Source organism: Pongo pygmaeus, chromosome 10 (genome assembly GCF_028885625.2).
Source record: "Pongo pygmaeus isolate AG05252 chromosome 10, NHGRI_mPonPyg2-v2.0_pri, whole genome shotgun sequence".
NCBI lineage: Eukaryota > Metazoa > Chordata > Mammalia > Primates > Hominidae > Pongo > Pongo pygmaeus.
The window spans coordinates 121,262,844-121,287,741 of record NC_072383.2 but is presented as its reverse complement, the minus strand read 5'-3'; the positions used below and the strand labels follow the sequence as shown (position 1 = coordinate 121,287,741).

Below are 24,898 nucleotides of genomic sequence, written 5' to 3'. Positions count from 1 at the left end.
AACCTTTAATCAGTATAGCAGCAAACAGTGTAGGTTTAGATGCCAGATTGTCAGGGATATCATAAGATGATAAGATTCTAGATGAAGTTCAGAAAAAGTCCATTGATGCTATCATAGTATTATTATACAACAAATAAAAAGGATAAGGGGAGGAGAAAAAAATGAATTAGGTTTCTGGACCAAAGACTAAGCTTGAAACCTTATGAGGTTTACCCATCTCAAAAAGCAAAGGTTTACATAAACCATGTTACCTGGAGTCTGTTGGGAAAAGAACACTAAGGAGAAAAACAATCCTTGGATCAAGACTGGTAGGGAATGATAATCAAATAATTACAACTGGTTTCATAAGTGCTACTAGAAGTATGCTTCAATATCTATAAAAGGTATAGCACAAGGAAGAAACAATTTCTGACTTGGTGCTCTTTCACAATGACTAGGCAGCTGTCCTTGGGTGATCGCTTAATCTTTCTGTTCCTCAACTCTCTAATTTATAAAACAGGAATATACAGGCCGGTGCAGTGGCTCACACCTGTAATCCCAGAACTTTGGGAGGCTTAGGTGGGTGGATTATCTGAGGTCAGGAGTTTGAGACCAGCCTGGCCAACATGACAAAACCCCCTCTACTAAAAATACAAAAAATTAGCTGGGCGTGGTGGTGTGTGCCTGTAATCCCAGCTACTCAGGAGGCTGAGGCAGTAGAATTGCTTGAACCCGGGAGGCGGAGGTTGCAGTAAGTCGAGATCGTGCCACTGCACTCCAGCTTGGGCAACAAGAGTGAAACTCCGTCTTGGAAAAAAAGTATATATATATACAGTTGGTCCTCAATATCCATGTGTTCCACATCCCTAGATTCCACCTACAGGCATAGCACATTTACATTGTTGGGCAAGATAAGTAATCAAGAGATGATTTAAAGTATACAGGCAGATGTCCCTAGGCTACATGCAAATACTATGCCATTTAATGACGGGGATTTAAACATCCGAGGGTTTTGGTATCTGTGGGAGGTCCTGGAACCAATCTCCCATGGATACCAATACCAAGGGACTAATTTAGTTGTACCCACCTGAAAGAGTTTTCCATTTTTCACTTCTGGTTTTTTGAGAGACGAGGGTCTCACTATTTTGCCCTGGCTGGCCTTGATCTCCTGGGCTCAAGCAATCCTTCTGCTTCAGCCTCCCAATGTTTTGAGTTTTAAATGTTCACAGAACAAAGCTTGATTGATGGCAAACATTCAATTTTAGGTGTTAGCTAATTTGTTATTGGTGGAAGCAAGTAACATTTGGGCTGAGAATTGAAGATCATAGTTTTATAAATGTTTAAAGAGTTCTTCCTAAGAGCATAAGCAAGGGAACAGAAAGAAAACATGTTTGGAGAATAGAGAAGTTTCAGTGGCTGGTGTTTTGGTGGGAGTGAAGAGATGAAGAAGGAGGGACAGGTTGGAATGAATACCTTTATGGGTCTCAATTTCCCACATCTGTGAAATAGAGAAACCGCCCATAACTGCCATATTTACTTATTCAACAAATGTTTATTGAATACCTATTTACTATGTGCCAGGTACCTTTCTAGGAACTGGGAATATAGCTTGAACAAAGCACAAAATGTCTTTGCCATTATGAAGTTTATGTTTTTGCGGGAAAAACGGACAAAAATAAAATAGTTATGTATCTTGTTACGCTACCTCTACAAAAAAGCAAATGCACAAATAATTACAAAAAGTGCTAAATGATTTGAAGGAAACAGTGATTAAATGGATGAGGTGAGGCGTCGCTGAAGAAGGATTTGTTTGGGAAGGGAAGGAGGTGACATCTGAGCTGAGACCTGAATAACAAGAAGTACGCAAAACTTAGGCGGAACGCGACGTAGGCAGAGGGAACAGAGTGCAAAGACTCGGAGGCTGGGTAGGAAGCGTTTGATGCTGCTGCCGGGTCAAAGCAAAAGCAGAAGACAGTGAGGGAGAGAGCAGTGGAGTCCAATAAAACCTCGACTTCAAGAGTGAATTTTATTCTCAGTACAAGGGGTAGAGGGGGAACTCAGCAAACGAGTGGTCTGATTTTATAATTTTGAGATCACTCTGGCGGCAGAATGCAGAACACATTCGCGAATAGGAGAGAATGAGCAAGATGAAACACTTGTCAGTTAGGCCTCCATACTTAAACGCTCTCCGCTGGACATCGCCGCCAGCAAAAACCGACTCCAACCTCTCTTCTGCCAGCGTCAAGGGGAAAACAACAGGAACTGCGCAGAGGCTGCAGCTACTTCGTCCTGAACCCACCCCCAGTTCCCTACACAGCGCAGCTCCCCGTCCTCACCTGCAATTGAAGAAACTAAACAGGAACACTCAGATATCTGGCCCCTCTTCCTGACTCACACAACCGACTCTAGTCTTTAGGTTCCATCCCACAGGTTCAAATTGGCGGGAGAACACTAAACCCAACCCCTTTACGGCGGCCGGACGAGACCAACATTACTTTAGACTCGAAATAGGAAGTTGCCCCACCCTGAGTTCCGCCCATTCCGTTCTCCCGACTGCTCATTCCTAGGGTGTATTCTTGGCCCCGCCCTCTTGACGGTCCTTACTCTCCCCTGTGAAAGAACACCCAATCACCGCCTCGAATTGCGTTGTTATAGAAACTCTTGTTACCGCCCCTTTTCCTCCCAGCAAGCTGTGCGACGCACCGGGCCTCCTCGCCTTTGTGCCATCCGGGTCTCTCGCGCGAGCGATTTAGTCTGAGGCGAAGCTTCGGAGTGGCCGGTACTGTTGAAAGCGACAAGTGGAGGCGCCGCTCTAGCGGCCGGGACTCTGAACTATGGCAGTAGGTATCGAATCTGAGTTTTAAGCTAGGGATATTTTTCTGCTATGTTCCAACAGTGGGTGAACGGCTCCCAGAGCCTTGTTCGTGTGTATGTGTGTGGACAAAATGGCGCCGCGGCCTTCTTCTGCGCCCGCCATCATGGCTGCCTGCTGTAGGGAGGGGGAAGTAAGGCGGTGTTGGTGGGGGTGGGGAGCCGCAGGGAGTGCCTTTTTTTTCCAGAACTTTCCTCCTCTCTTCCCCAACCCTACGTTCCTTTTACCTCACTGAACTGCCTCCATTTTTGCTTATTCACCCTGGCTGGTGATTTATTCTAAGTTTTTTTAGGGCCTGAGAATTTGTGGTGGAGAAAGGGGCTGGGGAAGAGAAAGACGATCAGGAGTGGTCTCTGAAAAGTATTGGGTCAAAAAGGCGGTGTCTGTAAGGGATAGTGTGGGAAAAGAGAGCGACTTGTAGCTATTTTTTTTTTGTACGCTCAATGAGATGCTTCTAGTTGCATAATTTCAATTAGTGTTCGTCAGTGTAAACCTTATTATTGTGTATTAACGAGTTAGGAAGGTATTGCTGAAAGGGAGTGAAAATTCGACTTGGGTTGTGGAACTACCAATTCTGACTGATGCGCGGTTTCCGAAGTGGCCCGTGATGTAATCAATTTGAAGTCCGAGAAGCATTATAGTTAAGTCTTGTCACTGACCTTGTTCCTTTAAATTTAAACCCTTCGTTGACCCCGGAGGAGCTACAGTTCGTAAATTATCTATTCTGAACAATAAGCCTGCGTGTGTATAATATACCTAAATCTGACGGATCCACATTATTTTGTGCTTACCTCATTTTTATTCCGTTAAAAGGAAAATGTAAAGATTTTGCATTCCTTTTTACTGACTAAAAAATTATATCATTTTCGGTAATAATTATGACTCTTAAACATAGTGATAATTTTAAAGTTTGGTCTTCCTAACGATTGGAATGCCTGGGATTAGGCAGATGATTTTCTTTTTCCCCCATATCCCTCTATTATCTAGGTGATTGAGTTTAGACTCTTTTTTACTTACTGTCTTCTTTTGTTTAGTGTTTTGGGCCTCAGTATACTTAAAGAGTAATACTATTTTTCTTGGGTTGCAGGTTTTTTTGTGTTTTTTTGAGACGGAGTTTTGCTCTTGTCGCCCAGGCTGGAGTGCGATGGCGCGATCTTGGCTCACTGCAACCTTCGCCTCCCGGGTTCAAGCGATTCTCCTGCTTCAGACTCCCGAGTAGCTGGGATTACAGGCGCCCACCACCACACCCGGCTAATTTTTTTTTGTATTTTTGGTAGAGATGGGGTTTTACCATGTCGGCCAGGCTGGTCTCGAACTCCTGACCTCAGATGATCCACCCGCCTCGGCCTCCCAAAGTGCTGGGATTACAGGAGTGAGCCACCGCGCCCGGCCGGGTTCCAGTATTTTAAAAAGCGAATTTAAACATTTATTTATGCCATGCCTTGTTCAATAAAAAGACAATCCCCTAGAGAAGTGACCTAGTATTCAATCCAGTGCTTACCTCCTTCGCAGTGGAAAAAGATTTGTCTACTATGTTTCGAGCCGTTATTAGAGTTTGCAACAAAATGTAAATTAAACCAAAGTGGCTACCTCGTAGAGCCAGTGCTGGAATAGAAGGCTGTTTTGCAGTTAACGTTTATGTGTACACATGGATTCGTACTAAACTAAAGCTTAGAAAATGTCAGAGCAATTTTAATATTCAGTTTTTGGTGGTGTGTTTTCCTGGATACCTGTATTATGCTACTATAAAATAGCCTCAGGGAAATAAAAGTTTTCCATGGCCTCAATGACCACCTATCATTCCTATCTGTTTAGTGTTAAGACGGTTTTTGTTGTTGCTCCGTAGTATATTTTACAGATGAAAATGGTTGATGATGTAAGTTTAAGTTAGCCTGTCACAGGAAGGTTTCTCCGTTGCCCAGCTTTGTGATGTTAAGCATAAAGTTAAAGTTAGATAAACCATTGCCTGTAAACTGCCTAGGCTAAGCACTAGCTTTTCCATGCAAAGGTTGTTTTCGATTCTAGTCTTGTTCTCTGCAAAAGTTAAATGGGATTTGCCACTGGTTAAGGAATTCTGTCTCTGATAAAAGTGTCGTGCAACTGAGAGAAGTGATAGCGGTGCTTAAAATTTTCGAGATCACTTCTGTTTACCAAGTGTAAGCTGTATAAACACTCAGCAAGTAATAGATGAGTCTGAAATAGTCCTCAAGGATAATGATGAAAAAAATAAAGTGTCCAGTATTCATTGTGAAAAATCAGAATCATCCTTAATGATACAGCATCATTTATTAGTAGTAAACACAGTAAAGAGATGGAGATGCAGTATCATTTTAAGGCAAGTCAGCTAATGTTGCTGGATCTCACCTGTGAAACGAGAAAGTTGAACTCTAAGGGATGAAAACCTTTCAGCATAAAAATTTTATGGTTCCAGAAGTCACCCAGACTGGAGAAATAAATAAGTACATATACAATATGCTGGCATGAGAGCCTCCCTGGTAGTTAGTTTATTTCTGACTGTTCTTTTTGTGCCGTTGTTAGAGGAATAATACGTAATTTATGTCTTTCATCTCATAATTGAACTGCAAAACCTTTCTTTTTTTAATTTATCATTTTATTCCCTAAGTCTAACATTGGTTTTGGCACATTTTTGACCCTTAGTAAATACTTGTTGAAGTAACTCGACCTCTGACAACTTCATTTATTAAAGTACAATACACCCATTTATTGTACTTGATACTTGTTTAAAATTTGTTAAAATACAATACCGCCGTTTACTGTACTTGTTATTTGGTATTCATTTTCTGGACTAACTTTCCTAAAGGAGGAAGTTCTCTGATGTGATTCCTCCTGCTGAAGACTATCGATTCCCTATTTATTCAATCCAGATTCCGTCTGATGTTCTAAGTGAAAAGTCCATAAACTGTTTCTGTAAAGGGCCAGATGGTAAATATTTTTGGCTTTGTGGGCCCTGTGCAGTCTCTGTCACATTCTTTCTCAGGCTGGAGGGGCAGTGGCGCAATCTTAGCTCACTTCAACGTCTGCCTCCTGGGTTCAAGCCATTCTGCTGTCTCAACCTCCTGAGTAGCTGGGATTACAGGCGCGCCCCACCACACCCGGCTAATTTTTGTGTTTTTAGTAGAAGCGAGGTTTTACCATGTTGGCTAGGCTGGTCTCAAACTCCTGACCTCAGGTTATCCACCCACCTCAACCTCCCAAAGTGCTAGGATTACGGGCATGAGCCACAACACTGGCGTTTTAAGTGCCTTTAGTTTTAACAGTTCAGTCTTTACAGTGCTATTTATTGAAGTTATTTATTAAATATGCCTAAAATACTTTTTAAAAACGTAAAAAACCATTCCTAGCTCAAGGCCATACAGAAACAGAATGACAACCATAGCTTGCCAACCAACCGTTCCTAACTAATCAATTCCCCAGGTGTATCAATTATTTTATTTTCATATTATCTTCTCTGGTCAGATAGCCGACCATTGTCTACCTTCCGCATTAGTAGAAACTTGTAAAACTTATATTGTAATAATTACTTATAAAATGCTTTAAAGCAGAAACAACTTAAATGTTTTCATAGCCCAGAGCACATGTGAGGAGAGGCAGACCATATTTTGCAGCAGCACTGTGCCAAGGGGCTGTTTTCATTAAAGAGGGTTAATGACATTAAGATGAGGTTCTCACTTAGGTAAGTTAATTTTCTGTTTATTATTTTATAATATTCTTAAGGCTTTGTTTTAAGATGTTATGGTCTTGAGTATCTTTAAGCTTTAACAACTCATTTTTGATGTTTGACATGTATGCTAATTTAAAAGTATTGGTAAAGTCAGCTAAATGCATTCACACACCTAAAAAGGACTGTATTTTCTCTGCTTGAATGCTTATTAGAAATACTTGGAGCCCTTATTCCTCCCCCACCCCACCCCATGTTTTAAAAGTTATACAAATCATCGTTAGAAAATTAAAGATACATCAGTCTAAATATGTAGGTCTCGCTTTAGTATCAGGTTCGTCATTTCAAGCTATTCAGGCTTATTTGTGTACAAAGCATATTTAGTTACTTGGAAAGCAGGCATTCTGATTTATTGATTGGGGGGGCTATCTTCCCTCCCTTTGTCCCTCTTTTAAGAAATTGAAAACATTTAAAATGTAATTAAGAACTTGAATCATTTGTTTTTAAACTTTTAGGCTAGTGATACAGAACGAGATGGACTAGCCCCAGAAAAGACATCACCAGATAGAGATAAGAAAAAAGAGCAGTCAGATGTATCTGTTTCTCCTAGAGCTTCAAAACATCATTATTCAAGATCACGATCAAGGTCAAGAGAAAGAAAACGAAAGTCAGGTATGAATTCTTAGAGGTGGTTACAACTATCAGCATTTGTACAAGATATGTAGACCTGTTGTATAAGAAGACACATACATTTAGTTTGTTGGCCGGGCATGGTGGCTCAAGCCTGTAATCCCAGCACTTTGGGAGACCAAGGCAGGCAGATCACCTGAGCCGGGAGCAAAAATACAAAAATTGACACAATCTCAGCCCAGTGCAACCTCCACCTGCTGGGTTCAGGCAGTTCTCCTGCCTCAGCCTCCTGAGTAGCTGGGATTACAGGCTTGCGCCACCACGCCCAGCTAATTTTTGTATTTTTAGTAGAGACAGGGTTTCGCCATGTTGGAACATATCAAATATAATTCAACCTGTTTATTTTCTTTAGTTTTTATTTTTCTTAATGGCTTACCTCTCTCTACTAAACCCCCTTATGAATTTGCTATAGACTAGGAAACTAGATGGGCTGGTCAGAATATATGTAAAATACTAAAAGTCTATGACCGTTTAAAAGATGTATCTAGGCTGCTTTATGTCCTGGTTTGCTCACATTTCTTGATTTGTTTCACATGTGTGTTGTATTAATGTAGAATAATTCCACCTGTGCCATAAAAAAATTAGTCATTGGAAGAAGACTAATGGGAGTCATTTTTCTCCAGCCTTAAGAGTTTTTTAAGATGAAATGTTTCTCCAACTTTGTTTATGGTGATTATTTTTTGTGTGTATTCACAGATAATGAAGGAAGAAAACACAGGAGCCGGAGCAGAAGCAAAGAGGTAATTAACACTTTGTAGTGAATAGGTATTTTAAAATACTTATAAAGTGTCTGGTAGAAAGATTTGTATGAATATAAGACATTGTCAAGGTAAGTACAAAACTTGAAATTTAAAAGGTTTATTGGGTTATAAAATAAGCATGATTTTGATTCATCATTTTTGAAGAAGATGTTTATGTGAAAAGTACCTTCAAAACTTTAATTTTATTATATTGTGAAAATATTCACAATAAAAATTTCATATGAAGAATATGATTGGTTTTTTTAGGCCTGTCACACAGAGCTTCCATTAATTTGAGGTCCCCAGTCTCCTGGAGCCTGACAGTTGCTCAGGATTTTTAAACAGCAATCATCTTTACATAGCAATACCCTAGATATCTGTGGGCTGCTTTTTCCTTATGAACGATAACAGGAGTTCTCTTTTCTTTTGCAAACTAGTTCAGTTTCCCTAATAGTAGTATTGAATTTTGAAATAAAGGTTTGAGTGAGGGACAGCTGAAAAGGTGGCGGTGACACCAAAACTTGAGGAAAAAGAAAGGCAACAGCTGTATTGCAGAGGAGTTACTTGTTCACCCACCTGAGAAGACAAGGAATGAGCCAATAAGGAAGTGTAGAAGTAGTAGCCAGAAAGGGAGAAGAGTCTTGTGGGGGCTGGGTAAGGGACTCCTAAAACAAGTGTGGGCAGGGACTTCACCTCTTCCCCTAATGGAAGCTCTGTTAAATTTTTAATTTAGGAGAGTTTTTGTGAAAATGACTATTTTGTTTAGCTCACATGATAACATTTCTATAATAAATCATACTCAGCGTGCTAATGCGCGAAGAGACTGAACTGAAGACGCTGCAGACTCAGATAGCAAAATAATAAGCCTACTTCATGATAAGGTAACTATTAGTCATTCAAACTCCTATTTCCCTTAAATATATCTTAAATCAGTTAAGGGTTTTAATGTTTTTTTTTAAATTAATAGTAATGTTATGTTTGAAAAACTGGTTTGAAATAAACTTTAAAACCTTTAGAAGTTTAACCACTTAAGACTTTTCCAGTCTGCCTCTTTATAGCAAAACCAAGGAAAATTTCTTTTCTAAGCTCCTATAGAGAACTGGCAATGAAACTAAAATTTAGTTGTGTCTCCAGGTCTCTTATTTTTCTGCAAATAATAAATTATGTACTATGATCATTTTCAGCTATATCATCATGCATGTTCCAAAATGATTGGCCAAGTTTTATTTTTAAGAAACATTAATCGTGAGTGGAAAGAAACATGCTATGGCCTTTTGGGAAACAGCAGTGTCTTATTACAGTGGAAAAGTGGTAGCCTGGGCATCAGAAAAACATGGGGTATAGGTTCAGCTCTCCCATGTAGCTTTGTAACTTTAGATCTTAGTTATACATAAAATAAAGGGATTAAGTTAGAGGATCTGAGTTTCCTTCCAGATTTAAAATTTAGTGATTCAGAGATGTCTAGGATTTTAAATTTTCACTACAAGATGAATTTGACAGATCTTCCTGTAGGGAACTGTAGTAGGTAGCACTTCTACTTTGGTATTTGGTAGGATGAGACTTGATCATGCAGTTAATTTTAGCTGAGTCTCTGAATGCACATGTGAAGGCCTTGGTCTTTTTAAAGTATGGGGGCAGTATGTATTGTGTGATGGCACGTGGATTGTTATACCTAGTTTGGTTTCTTTAAAATTGAAACATACAGTTGCCATTTCTACCCTACGTACATGAAATGTAATACTCCTCTAAGCCTATTGGGATACTGCAAGATGAAAAGTGATTGCTTCACAGTTTAGACGTTGGGAGGAAAATCAAGAGCTGTCTTTTAGAGGATGTAGCAGGCAGTATAACTGTAAAAGGGACACTGCATCTCTGTGTAAAATCATTTGAAATTATAGAAAATATTAGTACTTAGTAATTATATTTAGCTACCTAATTGAAATGCGTTTCTGGTGCACTTTTTGTGTCATTATCTCCATTACTTACTTAAACTTAACATTATGTACTCTGGATTTAGAAGTTGATGTCTATACATGGTCTGTATTCTTTTAGATAAACATAAGGGATTCCTCTTTTGTCTGGCATAATGGCTTTTCAATATTTCAACTTTAAAAATCATTGTTTCTGTTGTAGTATTGAAAATATTTTGGGGAGGAACTACATTTTGGGTGTTTATAGTAAAAAAAAATAGTTAATTACATCTGCAACATTTGGGTGATGTGAAACTAGATCTTTTTTTTATTTGCCACACACTCCTAAGGTTACTAATGTTGCATCACAACATTTTTGTCTACTGATACCCATACTAACTCTCTTTGTTGCACTATTTTCCTGAAAGAACCAACTTCTTCTTAAAACAGGCAAGAAGACATGAATCCAAAGATAAATCCTCTAAGAAACATAAGTCTGAGGAACATAATGACAAAGAACATTCTTCTGATAAAGGAAGAGAGCGACTAAATTCATCTGAAAATGGTGAGGACAGGCACAAACGCAAAGAAAGAAAGTCATCAAGAGGCAGAAGTCACTCAAGATCTAGGTCTCGTGAAAGGTAAGTCATGTTGTATTATAATTTAGTACCTTCTAACAAGATTTGAGTTACATAAAGTTTCTCATTGACCCAGCAACACCCAAAAAAATCATAATTAGGGAGTTTTTCTTGTTCGTTTGTTTGGGTTTGTGGTTTTGTTTGTTTGTTTGTTTTTTGCCTTTGGGCTTTGCTTTCTCATCATGCAAAAATGGTTTCCAAGAATGAGGTATAAGGGATGACTAAATCTCAAGTGCCTAGATTTCTTTTCCTTTTTTTTTTTTTTTTTTTTTTGACACGGAGTCTTGCTGTGTTGCCCAGGCTGGAGTGCAGTGGCATGATCTCGGCTCACTGCAACCTCTGCCGCCTGGGTTCAAGTGATTCTCCTTTCTCAGCCTCCCAAGTAGCTGGGATTACAGGCATGTGCTACCATGCCTGGCTAGTTTTTGTATTTTTAGTAGAGATGAGGTTTCGCCATGTTGGCCAGGCTGGTCTCGAACTCCTGACCTCAGGTGATCCACCTACCTCGGCCTCCGAAAGTGCTGGGATTACAGATGTGAGCCACCGCGCCCAGCCTAGATTTTCTTTTTTGAGATGGTCTCTCTTGCCCTAACTGGAGTGCAGTGGTGTGTTCTCAGCACACTGCAGCCTCTTGTCCTCCAGGGCTCAAGTGATCTGACCTCAGCCTCCCAAGCAGCTGAGACCACAGACATGCGCCACCACACCCAGCTAATCTCTTTGTATTTTTTTGTAGAGGTGGGTTTTGGCCATGTTGTGCAGGCTGTTCACGGATTCCTGGGCTCAAGCGATGTGCCGGCCTTGGCCTCCTGAAGTGCTGGGATTTCAGGAGTGAGTCACTCTGCCCAGCTGAGATTTTTAACCACTTAATCTGTCTGGCACTGAAAAAATCATATTGTTAAACTGTGTGGTTTAAGCCAATAAACAGTCCATTTGCATCATCGATGGTGATGTAGGTGTTTGCTGCTAAACTGCAATCTAGATTTTTTTTGATGTTGGAGTATAGATAAAAAGATTTTTGAGAAACTGGATCACAGCTCAAATTTGTGAATGGTTTTTGGTGGGGTTTTTTTTGGAGAATTCTGTGGGTTGTGTGTGGTATCAGACTCAAAAATTTTCAGTAGATAAAGTATTAAGCTTTGTAACTACTGTGGGAAGAGTATTAAATGGAAGCTTAAATTTGGGTAGGATGCATTGAACACTTTTGACATGTTAATAGGTTTACTATGTTCTAGGACAAATTATCAAACAAAATGAAGGGTTCAGTTTTAGTTAGTATTTCCTTTGAAAATCTCGCTTATTTCTGTAAATAATATAGTGCAGTTACTTGCTTGTCTTAATTGCATTACTACAGATAACTAATTCATGATGTGTATAAATGAAACAACACAACTCTTAAGTAATTACAAATTTGTGCACTTTAATTTCAGACGTCATCGTAGTAGAAGCAGGGAGCGGAAGAAGTCTCGATCCAGGAGTAGGGAGCGGAAGAAATCTCGATCCAGAAGCAGAGAGAGGAAGAAATCGAGATCCAGAAGCAGGGAAAGGAAACGGCGGATCAGGTCTCGTTCCCGCTCAAGATCAAGACACAGGCATAGGACTAGAAGCAGGAGTAGGACAAGGAGTAGGAGTCGGTAGGTGACCATCATCCTGAATAAAATTTAATAGGACCCTGAGAGAGTCCGTTTATCTTCCTCAGTAAGAGAGTATTAAAATTGTGGATCACAATTCTATTTATAGATTGTGGGAAAATTATTTTAGTCATTACCTAATGTATGAAGAACACACCTAACCACTTGAATAGCATTCACAAGTATTCTCATGATTGATAAATCTCCTGCGAAGTGCAGGTATGAATAGGCCTATTAAAATCCAGTTGTTGGCTAGGTATAGTGGTTTACACCTGTAATCACAACGAGGCGAGCAGATTTTTTGAGCCGAGGAGTTCAAGACCAGCCGGGGCAATATGGTGAAACCCCATGTCTACAAAAGATATGAAAATTAGCCTGGGGTGATGACCCACACCTATGATCCCAGCTACTTGGGAGGCTGAGGTGGGATAATCACTTGAGCCCAGAAGGCAGAGGTTGCAATAAGCCAAGATCATGCTGTTGCACTCCAGTCTGGGTGACGAGTGAATCCTGTCTTAAAAAACAAAAGAAATTCAGTTGTGTTCAACACTGGATTTGTTGTATTAATTTTATTATCACAAATAACTAAAATCTACTTTTGCATACTTATCATATGCTGTATGCTAGAACTCTTTGCGTGTTATTAGCTCATCTAGTTCTCAGAAGAACCATGTTGAAAGGTAAGTGTGTCGTGCTTAAAGACGTTTAAGAAATTTGCCCCAGAATTCCAAAACAGTATCATTATTAAGTGCTAGAGCCAGGACCAGGTTTCAGATATATCTAAATGCAAATTCCATGCATGTGTTTAACCCACTGTATCGTACAAACTACCTCAGATTTTGTTTGTAAATGAACACAATTTAGATTTATCTTGATTGGTGGGAGGAGGCTTTGTTGAGATAGGAAGTGTACAATAAAGAGCACAGGAGGAAAACTAATTACAAATATTCTTCAACGAATGCGTTATTCTCTGCTTGTTTACATAAGACAGTAGTATACTAACTTTTGTTAATTTATTGCAACTTAGGTCAGTGTATGAAAGATTGGGCTGGGCACGGTGGCTCACGCCTGTAATCCCAGCACTTTGGGAGGCCGAGGCGGGCGGATCACGAGGTCAGGAGATCGAGACCATCCTGGCTAACATGGTGAAACCCCGTCTCTAGTAAAAATACAAAAAATTAGCCGGGCGAGGTGGCAGGCGCCTGTAGTCCCAGCTACTCGGGAGGCTGAGGCGGGAGAATGGTGTGAACCCCAGGGGCGGAGCCTGCAATGAGCCGAGATCACGCCACTGCACTCCAACCTGGGCGACAGCGAGACTCCGTCTCAAAAAAAAAAAAAAAAAAAGATTGAAATATACATTTAAAAAGGGACCTGTGCTTGATACGGTAACTTGGTTTTTATGATTTATCACTTGTTTGATCTTTATTAAATCAATATGAATTTTTACTCAGTGGTTCTAGTTTATAGTAGTTTACTACTTTGAACCTTACCAATTCAGAAATTTTTTTTTAAGTGCTTTTTTGGTCACTGACATCTAGTTTTTTTGTTTATTTTGAGACAGTCTCACGCTGTCGCCCAGGCTGGAGTGTGATGGCACAATCTCAGCTCACTGCAACCTCTGCCTCCTGGGTTCAAGTGATTCTCCTGCCTCAGCCTCCCGAGTAGCTGGGATTACAGGCACCTAGCATCACGCAGGGCTAAATTTTGTGGTTGTGTAGAGGCGGGGTTTCACCATGTTGGCCAGGCTGGTCTCGAACTCCTGACCTCAGGTCATCTGTCCGCCTGAACTTCCCAAAGTTCTGGGATTACAGGCATGAGCCATAGCACCCAGCGAGACCTAATTTTTAGTGGTTAATTACTTTTTATTTTTGAAAAACATCTACAAATTCACTGTAGATGAAAATATGTAGGAATGATTCCTGTGGTATACATATTGACCTACATGAACACAAAATGACTAATGTATAAGGCTAGCTTTTGCAACATTGGATATACTATGCAAAAGATTGGAAACAGCCAGATGCGGTGGGGCATGCTTGTAGACCCATGTACTCTGGAGGCTAAGGCAGGAGGATCACTGGAGGCCAGCCTGGGCAACATGGTGAGACCCTGTCTCTTAAAAAGGGATGAGGGAGTTGGAAACAAATGTTATTTCCAATGAGTTCAGCTGTAACACTGATGTTTAAATCTTTTGCATCTCAAACTGTAAATGTTTTTGTATCGTTGGGATTTTTGTTGAACTAGCTAAATATAATTGATTTCTTATTAACAAAATAGTTATGACTTGGCCATAATTTGACAAATACGATTTACTACAGAGATAGAAAGAAGAGAATTGAAAAGCCGAGAAGATTTAGCAGAAGTTTAAGCCGGACTCCAAGTCCACCTCCCTTCAGAGGCAGAAACACAGCAATGGATGCACAAGAAGCTTTAGCTAGAAGGTGTGTATATTTCTTAATTCATTTGTTCCACTTCACCTTTAAATAAATGCTCAATTGTGTGGATAAGATGAATTCTTTCAGTAAGAGAATGATTCACATACTTTAGTAATATGGTGGTGTATTTGTGATCTAGAACTATGTAAATAGTTTAATTCTCATCTTAAACATTTGTACAACTATAAGATGTCTACAATTTCTGTGTTTTCCTTCATGATTTAACTGATATCATTTTTCTCAAATTTAGACTCCCAAATATTTTCAGTTTGCATTTGAAACTTTTTTTTTTTTTTTTTGAGTCTTAAATCTGGTTCAAGAACTATTATTTTCTCATCTAAGATGACTTTTCCTTTACTTTTTGTTTTTCTCCCTCAAATAGACAAAATACCTGAAACAGTAAGTAAAATTTTGTCAATATTATTATTTTGAAGATGGCAATTAACAGATAATACATTATAAGCTAATTTATTTGATCTTGTAAGTTTTATTCCTGGTAACTATGGGAGAACATTTTTTTTATTTTTTTTTTTTTATTTTCTGCTGTTTCGGCCTGGTGCAGTGGGTCACGCCTGTAATCCCAGCATTTTGGGAGGCCGAGGCGAGCGAATCACTTGAGGTCAGGAGTTGGGAGACCAGCCTGGCCAACATGGTGAAACCCCATCTCTACTAAAAATACAAAAATTAGCTGGGCGTGGTGGCAGGCACCTGAAATCCCAGCTACTCTGGAGGCTGAGGCACGAGAATCGCTTGAACCCGTGAGGCAGAGGTTGCAGTAAGCCAAGATCGCGCCACTGCGCTCCAGCCTGGGCGATAGAGCGAGACTCAGTCTCAAAATAAAACACACACACACACTCACAAAAATAAATTTTCTGCTATTTCAAAGATGAGTAATGGTGGAACCACACACAGCAGGACTATATATTGAAATCTGCAAAACTATTCAAAGAACTGCCTCATAGAGAGGCAAAAAGTAAAAATCCAACCACTTGTTTGCAGCATTTCCCATATTTTGAAAAATAGACTTTTTAGGATTTTTTTTTCTCTTGTTACAAAATTAAGGTGTTTTGTTTTTTGAGACAGGGTCCCGCCCAGGCTGAAGTGCAGTGGCACATGATGACGGCTCACTGCATCCTTGAATTCCTGGGCCCAAGCAATCCTCCCACTTCAGCCTCTCAAGTAGTTGGGACCACAGGCATGCCTGGCTAATTTTTGTATTTTTTGTAGAGAAGACGGGGTCTCCCTATGTTGCCCAGGCTGGTAACACAATGTAACCTGATGTGCTTCCCTGGGAACCCAGCCTGACAGAAACTGCAGCTGAACAGCAGCAAAAGTGTGAGCTCACCCCTTCTTTCCATTCACCTTAGTGAATGGTATTAATTCCAAATCTTCCATGGCCATTTTAATGCAACCAGTTGTAGTCACACATATCTTCTTTCTGAAACTAGTATGGAAGTAATTTACTACAAAATTGGATTTAATATATACTAGATTGTAATTTCATTAACTCTGACAAATATTTTTTAAGCCCTTAAGTTATTTACTTGAATGCTGTAAGTCTTTTCTGTTTGCGTTTTTGGATTTTTTTTTAAAGTGAAGCCGTTAATAGCATCCAAAATGTCATTGATATATAGACTACTTGGTGATCTTTCAGATAAAGTTTTAAATGTAGTCCTTTAATTTCAGAATATGAGATTATTTACTACCTTGAAATCTGGAGAATTTTTTTCTTAATAAGAAACTACCATGTATAGACCTTTTATATTGGTTTCTTTTTTGGTCCTAAATGTCAGGATTTAAAACTGTTTAGGAAATAGATTTCAGATCTGTGACCTACTTTTTTTATTTTTTATTTTTATTTTATTTTATTTATTTATTTATTTATTTATTTATTTATTTATTTATTTTTGAGACAGAGTCTCCTTCTATTGCCCAGGCTGGAGTGCAGGAGTGTAATCTCGGCTCACTGCAACCTCTGCCTTCTGGGTTCAGGCAATTCTCGTGCCTCAGCCTCCCAAGAAGCTGGGATTACTGATGCGCATCACCACACCCAGCTAATTTTTGTTTTCTTTTTAATAGAGACGGGTTTTGCCATGTTGGCCAAGCTGGTCTCGAACTGCTGGCCTCAAGCAGTCTTCCCACCTTGGCCTCCCAAAGTGCTAGGATTACAGGCATGAGCCACCTTGCCAAGCCTGCGACCTACATTTTATTGTTACTGCTATTTTACAAACTTTTATTCTCAAGGACAAAGTCAAGTCTATGCTATGCCTTCCATGCATATGTGCTTCATAAAACGGAATAAAATTATAGCTTGTTAAATTTCTTTTATGTAAATTTCAACAATTTTTTTTTTCCTTTTCCTTTTTTTTGTTTTTTTTTTTTTTTTTTTGATATGGAGTCTTGTTGCCTAGGCTGGAGTGCAGTGGTGTGATCTCAGCTTACTGCAACCCCTGCCTCCTGGGTTCAAGCGATTCTCCTGCCTCAGCACCCCAAATAGCTGGGATTACAGGCACCCACCACCACACCCTGCTAATTTGTTGTATTTTTAGTAGATGCGGGATTTCACCATGTTAATAACCGAGCTGGACTCTAACTCCTGACCTCAGGTGATCCACCCACCTCAGCCTCCCATAGTGTTGGAATTACAGGCGAGAGGCGCGGCGCCGGGCCGACTTAACAATTCTTAAAGCAAATCCAATTTACTACCCCTGCATTACATTACCCATAGTGCCCCAAAACAAAAACAAGTTTTGTCAGTCCTGTCCCCTTTATACCACATTACAGACGGTGTTAGTGGCATTTGGCTTGATTGATAAATCAGGGAATCCTTATGAAGAAAAGAGTTTCTCTTTCAGGAATTCATTGTGAAGATAATGTTACTTGTTATTTGCTATATAGGAAGGGTAAACTTGACATATAGCTTGTTTAGTGTGCATACTCATTAGTGAATTTAATGTATGCACACTACTCATTCAATAGAGTGAGTAGAGTGAACAAGCATTCATTTTTGGGCTGGGCACGGTGGCTCACGCCTGTAATCCCAGCACTTCAGGAGGCCAAGGTTGGCAGATCAGAAGGTCAGGAGTTTGAGACCAGGCTAACCAACATTGGTGAAACCCCATCTCTACTAAAAATACAAACATTAGCTGGACATGGTGATGTGTACCTGTAATCCTGGCTACACAGGAGGCTGAGGCAGGAGAATCGCTTGAACCCAGGAGGCGGAGGTTGCAGTGAGCCAAGGTCGTGCCATTGCACTCCAGCCTGGGCGACAGTGAGACTCTGTCCCAAAAAAAAAATTCGTTTTTGTTTTGGGATGAATTTGTGTTTCATGTTACCAGTTCCTTTGTAAATGATAAATTTGTTCAACTGCTAGAAGTAATTTCCTAATTGAGAGAAGTTTTCCTCCCATTTTATTAGATTACAGAGAATGGCAAGGTTTGCTTGACCTTTTAGTTTTGGTTTTTTTATTTTTATTAAATTGAAGACTTTACTAAGGTCTGTACAGTTTAAAAAATTATCCGAATGTCTTGATTGGCTGGCTTTTTCTCCCTCAAGAAACATTTAGATAATTCTATAAATTTAAGTTATTTACTACTTACCATGCTCTAAAATTTACTCAGCTTTCAATATGTTACTTGCAAGATGTAATTTTTTTCACTTGTTAATTGGAACGGCATATAAAAACTATGCCCATTTCTAACTAGTCAATTCAAAAATGTTTAAAACTACTGTTGTAGTATTCTTCAAATGTAGCTTATATCATCTTAAGAATGATTGCTTTTTCTTCACATATGGCTATCAGTGGTGGAGGGATGCTAAAAATTTAAAATTTTATGGAAATTGGCTTGTCTCTGTACATGCACATATAGAGAGATATATACATAATGGTTTTATATTGTGTTATTTTAAATTTATTGAAATTATTTTTGCAGGTTGGAAAGGGCAAAGAAATTACAAGAACAGCGAGAAAAGGAAATGGTTGAAAAACAAAAACAACAAGAAATAGCTGCAGGTAATTTTTTTTTTTTTTTTTAATTCTTTTTTAGTCATTTCGATTTGAGCTCTTCCAAGTTTTTTTGTTTTTCAGACAGGGATTTGCTCTGTCATTCTGATTGGAGTGCAGTGGCTCCAGCATATTGCATGGTAGCCTCAAACTCCCAGGCTCAAGTGATCCTCCCACCTCAGCCTACCGAGTAACTGGGACTACAGGCCCACATCACCATGCATGGCTAATTTTTTTCTTATTTTTTGTAGAGAGGACCTTTCACTATGTTGCCCAGACTATTCTTGATCTCGGGTTTAAGCAGTCCTCCTGCCTCAGCCTCCCAAAGTGCTGGGATTGCAGGCATGAGCCACTGCACCCAGCCTAAGTTTAACATGCTTTTTGTGGAAAAATTGAAAAATATAGAAAATAATAGGAATAAAATCACCTATGATTCCTACTTCCCATCAGTACACTGTAAAAGTTTATTTTAGTGTTCTCACTTAAGTGTTTTGTAGCTTGTTTCTGATGTGGTCCACGTGGATAATTTTTGTTGATAAATTAGTAATGAGTATGTTTGTTACGTAACACTGTAGTCATCATGGCAGATGTTGTTTTTGTTGTTGACGTCATTACGGAGTCTCGCTCCGTCGCCCGGGCTAGAGTGCAGTGGCCTGATCTCAGCTTACTGCAACCTCTGCCTCTTGGATTTAAGTGATTCTCCACCTCTGCCTCCCCTGTAGCTGGGACTACAGGTGTGCACCACCACATCTGGCTAATTTTTGTATTTTTAGTAGAGACGGGGTTTCACTGTGTTGGCCAGGCTGGTCTTGAACTCCTGACCTTGTGATCCGCCTGTCTTGGCCTCCTGAAGTGCTGGGATTACAGACGTGAGCCACTGCGCCCAGCCTTAGCTGCATACTGTTTTTCAAGTCTATGATGTGAGCATCAAATGAAATGTCCATGAGAACATTTCATAAATTTAAAAAAGTACAAGGTTTTATTATTTTCTAATTATACCTTAGAAACACTATAGTTCATTTCCGCTGAAATCATACTTTCTTACTATTTGCAGAATTCTGTATCCTCAAAGTAAATAAATGGGTTTTTGTTTTGTTTTGATAAAGAGTTTTGCTCTTGTTGCCCAGGCTGGAGTGCAGTGGCGTGATCTCAGCTCACCGCAACCTCCGCCTTTTGGGTTCAAGTGATTCTTCTGCCTCAGCCTCCCGAGTAGCTGAGATTATGAGCATGTACCACCACGCCTGGCTAATTTTGTATTTTGGTAGAGACAGGGTTTCTCCATGTTGGTCAGGCTGGTCTCAAACTCCCAACCTCAGGTGATCCACCCACCTCAGCCTCCCAAAGTGCTGGGATTACAGGTGTGAGCCACTGTGCCTGGCAGTAAATGGTTTTTATATATATCAAGGGTTTATATAGAAATATGTCCATTGATGAACACAATAAATGTCTGCTAAAAACTTACTTGTGAGCTAATGACTCAGTCATTTCCTTGTGTTTGGTGAAAATCCTGCCTTTTTGCACATTCATAGCTTTTTATGAATCGTTTGTTAATGTAAATCAGGAGGTTTATGTTTTAAAATCCATTTTTGTATTCTCTTCAAGCAGCTGCAGCTACTGGAGGTTCTGTTCTCAATGTTGCTGCCCTGTTGGCATCAGGAACACAAGTAACACCTCAGATAGCCATGGCAGCTCAGATGGCAGCCCTGCAAGCTAAAGCTTTGGCAGAAACAGGAATAGCTGTTCCTAGCTACTATAACCCAGCTGCTGTTAATCCAATGAAATTTGCTGAACAAGAGAAAAAAAGGAAAATGCTTTGGCAGGGCAAGAAAGAAGGGGTAAGTTCTCTTATTCTGCTTTTCTGTCGTTTATTCCTAATTAGTAATTGCTTAGAAAAAACAAATTTGGGTTGAAAAATACTACTTTGGGCTTAACTTTCTAAGAACCTGGGGTGGCCAGACACAGGTGGCTTATGCCTTTAATCCCAGCACTTTGGGACGCCAAGTGAGCGGATCACTTGAGATGAGGAGTCCAAGACCAGCCTGTCCAACATGGCAAAACCCTGTCTCTACTGAAAAGAAAATAAAAATCAGCTGGGTGTGGTGGCACACACCTGTAATCCCAGGTGCTCGGGAGGCTGAGGTGGGAGAATCGCTTGAGCCTGGGATGCAGAGCCTACATACAGTGAGCCAAGATCATGCCACTTAGCCAGGCGTGGTGGTGGGCACCTGTAATCCCAGCTACTTGGGAGGCTGAAACAGGAGAATCACTTGATCCTGGGAGGCGGAGCTTGCAGTGAGTGAGTTTCCAGCGAAACTCCATCTCCAAAAAAAGAAAAAAAAATCATGCCACTGCACTTCAGCCTGGGTGACAGAGTGAGACCCTGTCTCAAAAAAACAAACAAAAAGCTAGGATAGTCTTATTTGCCAGTTATTAATACTAAAATAAAACATAATTGATTGAAGTCAAGCTTTCAAAGAAAACTAATATTACCATAGAAGTAGTAAGGAAAACAGGCTGCTTGGTTTAGAATTTTTCATACATTATGAGGTACTTTTTTTTTTTTTTTGACATTATTTGCAATGACAAATGACATTAAATGCAAATGACATATGCAGTCGCAAAAATTGCATGTTAAAAAATGTCTATGACAGGCAAAGAATCCATTTTTTAATTTTATTTTTATTATTTTTGAGACAGAGTCTTGCTCTTCTTGCCCAGGCTGGAATGCAGTGGCGTGATCTCAGCTCACTGCAACCTCTGCCTCTCGGGTTCAAGCAATTCTCCTGCCTCAGACTCCTGAGACCCTCCTGGGTCTACAGGTGCCCACCACCATGCCAGGCTAGTTTTTTGTATTTTTAGTAGAGACGGGGTTTCACCTAGTCAGCCAGGCTGATCTCGACCCCCTGACCTCAGGTGATTTGCCTGCCTCGGCCTCCCAAAGTGCTGGGATTACAGGAGTGAAGCACGGCGCCCAACCTCTTGCTTATATTTCTTTGCTTTGTGGTTTCTTAAGTCTTGAAATAGTTAAACTTACATTGATTGAATGCCATCCATGCTGGTTTTTTTTTTTCAATTTAGACATTGTTGAGATATTTCATGTCCTAAAAAATATTTAAATTTTACATATTTTAAAGTTCAGTGTTTTCTTAACAGGACAAATCCCAGTCTGCTGAAATATGGGAAAAATTGAATTTTGGAAACAAGGACCAAAATGTCAAATTTAGGAAATTGATGGGTATTAAGGTGAGTTTCAAATGTGCCAGGGGATCTTTGTATTAGCTATTAGCCCTCCTGCACTGTTCTTCCTTCATTTTCTTGGTTCTGGTCTTTGCTCAGGTGTCAACGTTTTTGAGTTCTTTCCCACCACCTTTTGTAAAATAACAGGCAATGCCATTCTGAAACATTCCCATCTCCCCTACCCACTGTCCTCCCTACACACACACTTTGAGAGAGAGAGGCGTGGTCTTGCTCTGCTTGCTCTGTCACTCGGGCTGGAGTACAGTGGTGCAGTCATACCTCACTGCAGCCTCAAACTTCGAGGCTCAAGCAGTCCTTCCACCTCGGCCTCTCAAAGCTCTGGATCACAGTTCTGAGCCACTGCGCCCAGCCTCCATCCCCATTTTCTAGTTTACTTTCCTCTGTGGCATTTATACCCTGACATCTTCTACATATTATGTTTTTTCCAACCTGCTAAACTGAAGTTAACTTTTGTTAACACCGTGCTGTATTCCAGACCTAGAAAGAACTTTGCCTTGTACTTTGGAGGTGTTCAATAATGAATGGAAATTAAAGTTATTGAGATCAAATACATTTCCCAAATGTAAAATGTTATTTTTTTTTTTTTTTTTTTTAGTGTAGACGGGGTTTCATCATGTTGGCCAGGCTAGTCTCGAACTCCTGACCTCAGGTGATCCACCCGTCTCAGCCTCCCAAATTGCTGGGATTACAGGCGTGAGCCACACTGCGCCCGGCCAAAAGTATAATTTAATAATAGTGTCAGCCTAGCTCACACCTGTAATCCCAACACTTTGGGAGGCCGGGGGGCGGGCGGCGGGGGGGATCCCTGAGGTCAGGAGTTCGAGACCAGTCTGACCAATATGGTGAAACCCCATCTCTACTAACAATACAAAAATTGGGACCGTACACGGTGGCTCATGCCTGTAATCCCAGCATATTGGGAAGCCGAGGTGGGCAGATCATGAGGTCAGGAATTCAAGACCAGCCTGACCAATGAGGTGAAACCCCGTCTCTACTGAAAATACAAAAATTAGCTGGGCATGGTGGCATGCGCCTCTAATCCCAGCTATTTGGGAGGCTGAGGCATAAGAATTGCTTAAACCCGGGAGGCAGAGGTTGCAGTGAGCCAAGATGGCACCACTGCACTCCAGACTGGACAACAGAGCGAGACTCCATCTCAAAAAAAATAAATACATAAAAAATAGTGTCAATTGAGAGAATATTTATGTCCATTTGAATTCATTGTAATGTTTTATGTCTGATTTTTAGAGTGAAGATGAAGCTGGATGTAGCTCAGTTGATGAAGAAAGTTACAAGACTCTGAAGCAACAGGAAGAAGTATTTCGAAATTTAGATGCTCAGTATGAAATGGCAAGATCACAAACCCACACACAAAGAGGAATGGGTTTGGGTTTCACATCTTCAATGCGAGGAATGGATGCAGTTTGAAAATGATCACACTTGTAAAGTTTGGGACTTACAGACTTCTTGTTCTGATGTCAGGTCCTTGTTCACCAAACAGCTAGCACTCTAGCTTGCATGGGTGTTGCATTGACTTTAATTTATTGAAAAATACAAATTTTTGTAAATATCAGATCAGTGATACTGGTGTTAGTGTTGTAATCAGGTTAAACCCACTTCCATTGAACTTGACAGGACTATAGAAGGACAATATTTTTTAGTTCATGAATTCTACTTTTCAAATATATAAAAGCTGCAGGTGGGGATAAAATCTCATACATGGATTTTTTCGTGTCCGCTGTCTTGTGTACTTTTGTACTTAACCTTGTACAGTTATTTTCATCTCTTGAAACATGAAAGAAATGTTACGTAGATGTTCTTTAGAAGATCTGGCCATTTGGTACATAATCCAGCACAGATAAGCTGGGTGGTGATGATAATAAAAATGGTTTTCTCAAAACTGGTGTTAATTTAAGTTACCTGGGATGTTTCTTTGAATTTGTTTTATGGTTTCTGTAGCATTTGGCAATTGCTGTTAGAAAACACTAGCTAGAAATTCCCCCCCACCCTTTTTAAGGCCAGTTAACTATACTACAGGCAATACCATGGTGAGCAAAAATGTAAAAGGTGGAAGGAGAAAACTTATTAAAATAGTATGTTTTCCTATTATAAGGGACAGACTTGGTATTCAGTATTTGTCAAATATTACATGTGTTATTCAGGAAATAGATTAATGCATTAAAGGGATGTAAGCACTTTTATTTTAATAAAGTGCCTTATAACAAGTTCTTTGTATGCTTTTTGCTCATTATCCCTTTGAAGTCTTCGCCAGCATAGACTATAAAATATTAAAATATTAGAAATTTTTTTTTTCGTTTTTGTTTTTGAGACAGGATCTTGCTCTGTTGCCTAAGCTGGGTGCAGTGGCATAATCTCGGCTCACTGCAGCCTCTGCCTCCCAGGTTCAAGCAATTCTCCCACCTCCACCTCCCAAGTAGCTGGGATTACAGGCGTACCACCGCACCCGGCTAATTTTTGTGTTTTTAGTAGAGGTGGGGTTTTACCATGTTGGCCAGGCTGGTCCTGAACTCCTGACCTCAGGTGATCCACCCTCCTCAGCCTCCCAAAGTGCCGGGATTATAAGCGTGAGCCACTGCACCCAGCCTAGAAAATGTTTTGTTACTAGATTGAACATAAATCTGGAGCCAAGGGGGGGTGGGTGGGGGCCGGCAAAACTTGAAGTTAATTTGCTTTCGTTACAACAAAGTAATAAGGTTTGGCTTTCCTTTGAAAAATCCTTTGGAAAACATCACAGTATGAGCACATTACAATCAGGGACGACTACAGGAATAAGATTGACAGCCTTATTTTAAAAGCTGGAATTAAGTCTTGCCAACTTGCTCATTAGGTATTTTTTTTAATACATGAAAATCAAGTAATGGGGTGTTTTCTTTTTTTTGCTTTCTGTCCTAGGCTGGAGTGCAGTGCATGGCAGCAGGCTCCCCCGGGCTCAAGCAGTCCTCCCACCTCAGCCTCTTGAGTACCTGGGACCGCAGGTGCTCACCAACACACCTAGCTTGTTTTTAATTTTTTTGTAAAGACGAGGTCTTGTTATGTTGCCCA

The 24,898-nt window shown here is 40.1% G+C and overlaps 2 protein-coding genes across 6 annotated transcripts in view; one reads left to right on the top strand and one right to left on the bottom strand.

The window, feature by feature from the left end:
- The window catches only part of KNTC1 (kinetochore associated 1), a 102,163-nt gene extending 99,562 nt beyond the window's left edge, over nucleotides 1-2,601 (bottom strand). The window contains exon 1 of one of the 2 annotated variants that reach the window (XM_054441846.2): nucleotides 2,316-2,601. The gene's annotated coding sequence lies outside the window, so the exon portion shown is untranslated. The remainder of the gene's footprint in view (nucleotides 1-2,315) is intronic. The other variant, XM_063647145.1, reaches the window with a different exon arrangement.
- Nucleotides 1,881-24,060, top strand: RSRC2 (arginine and serine rich coiled-coil 2). 4 transcript variants are annotated; one of them, XM_063647147.1, is made up of 11 exons: nucleotides 2,672-2,823; nucleotides 7,046-7,202; nucleotides 7,917-7,960; nucleotides 8,764-8,841; nucleotides 10,299-10,511; nucleotides 11,936-12,139; nucleotides 14,455-14,577; nucleotides 18,507-18,586; nucleotides 20,183-20,412; nucleotides 21,731-21,820; nucleotides 23,084-24,060. In XM_063647147.1, exons 4-11 carry the CDS (start codon nucleotides 8,834-8,836, stop codon nucleotides 23,261-23,263), a joined length of 1,128 nt encoding a protein of 375 aa, XP_063503217.1. In that variant the 5' UTR covers nucleotides 2,672-2,823; nucleotides 7,046-7,202; nucleotides 7,917-7,960; nucleotides 8,764-8,833; the 3' UTR covers nucleotides 23,264-24,060. The 4 variants fall into 4 exon arrangements, with proteins under 4 accessions (XP_054297823.1, XP_054297822.1, XP_063503217.1 ...); XM_054441849.2 differs by having other exon boundaries at nucleotides 20,180-20,412; XM_054441848.1 differs by lacking the exon at nucleotides 8,764-8,841 and having other exon boundaries at nucleotides 1,881-2,819; nucleotides 10,321-10,511.
- The last annotated feature ends 838 nt before the right edge of the window (nucleotides 24,061-24,898 follow it).

Bases quoted from the DNA above. Each gene is read 5' to 3' on its own strand.
- RSRC2 (XM_054441847.1), top strand. The intron at 7,203-7,916 runs GTATGAATTCTT...GTGTATTCACAG, and splicing joins AGAAAGAAAACGAAAGTCAG to ATAATGAAGGAAGAAAACAC. The intron at 18,587-20,179 runs GTAATTTTTTTT...ATTCTCTTCAAG, and splicing joins ACAACAAGAAATAGCTGCAG to CAGCTGCAGCTACTGGAGGT.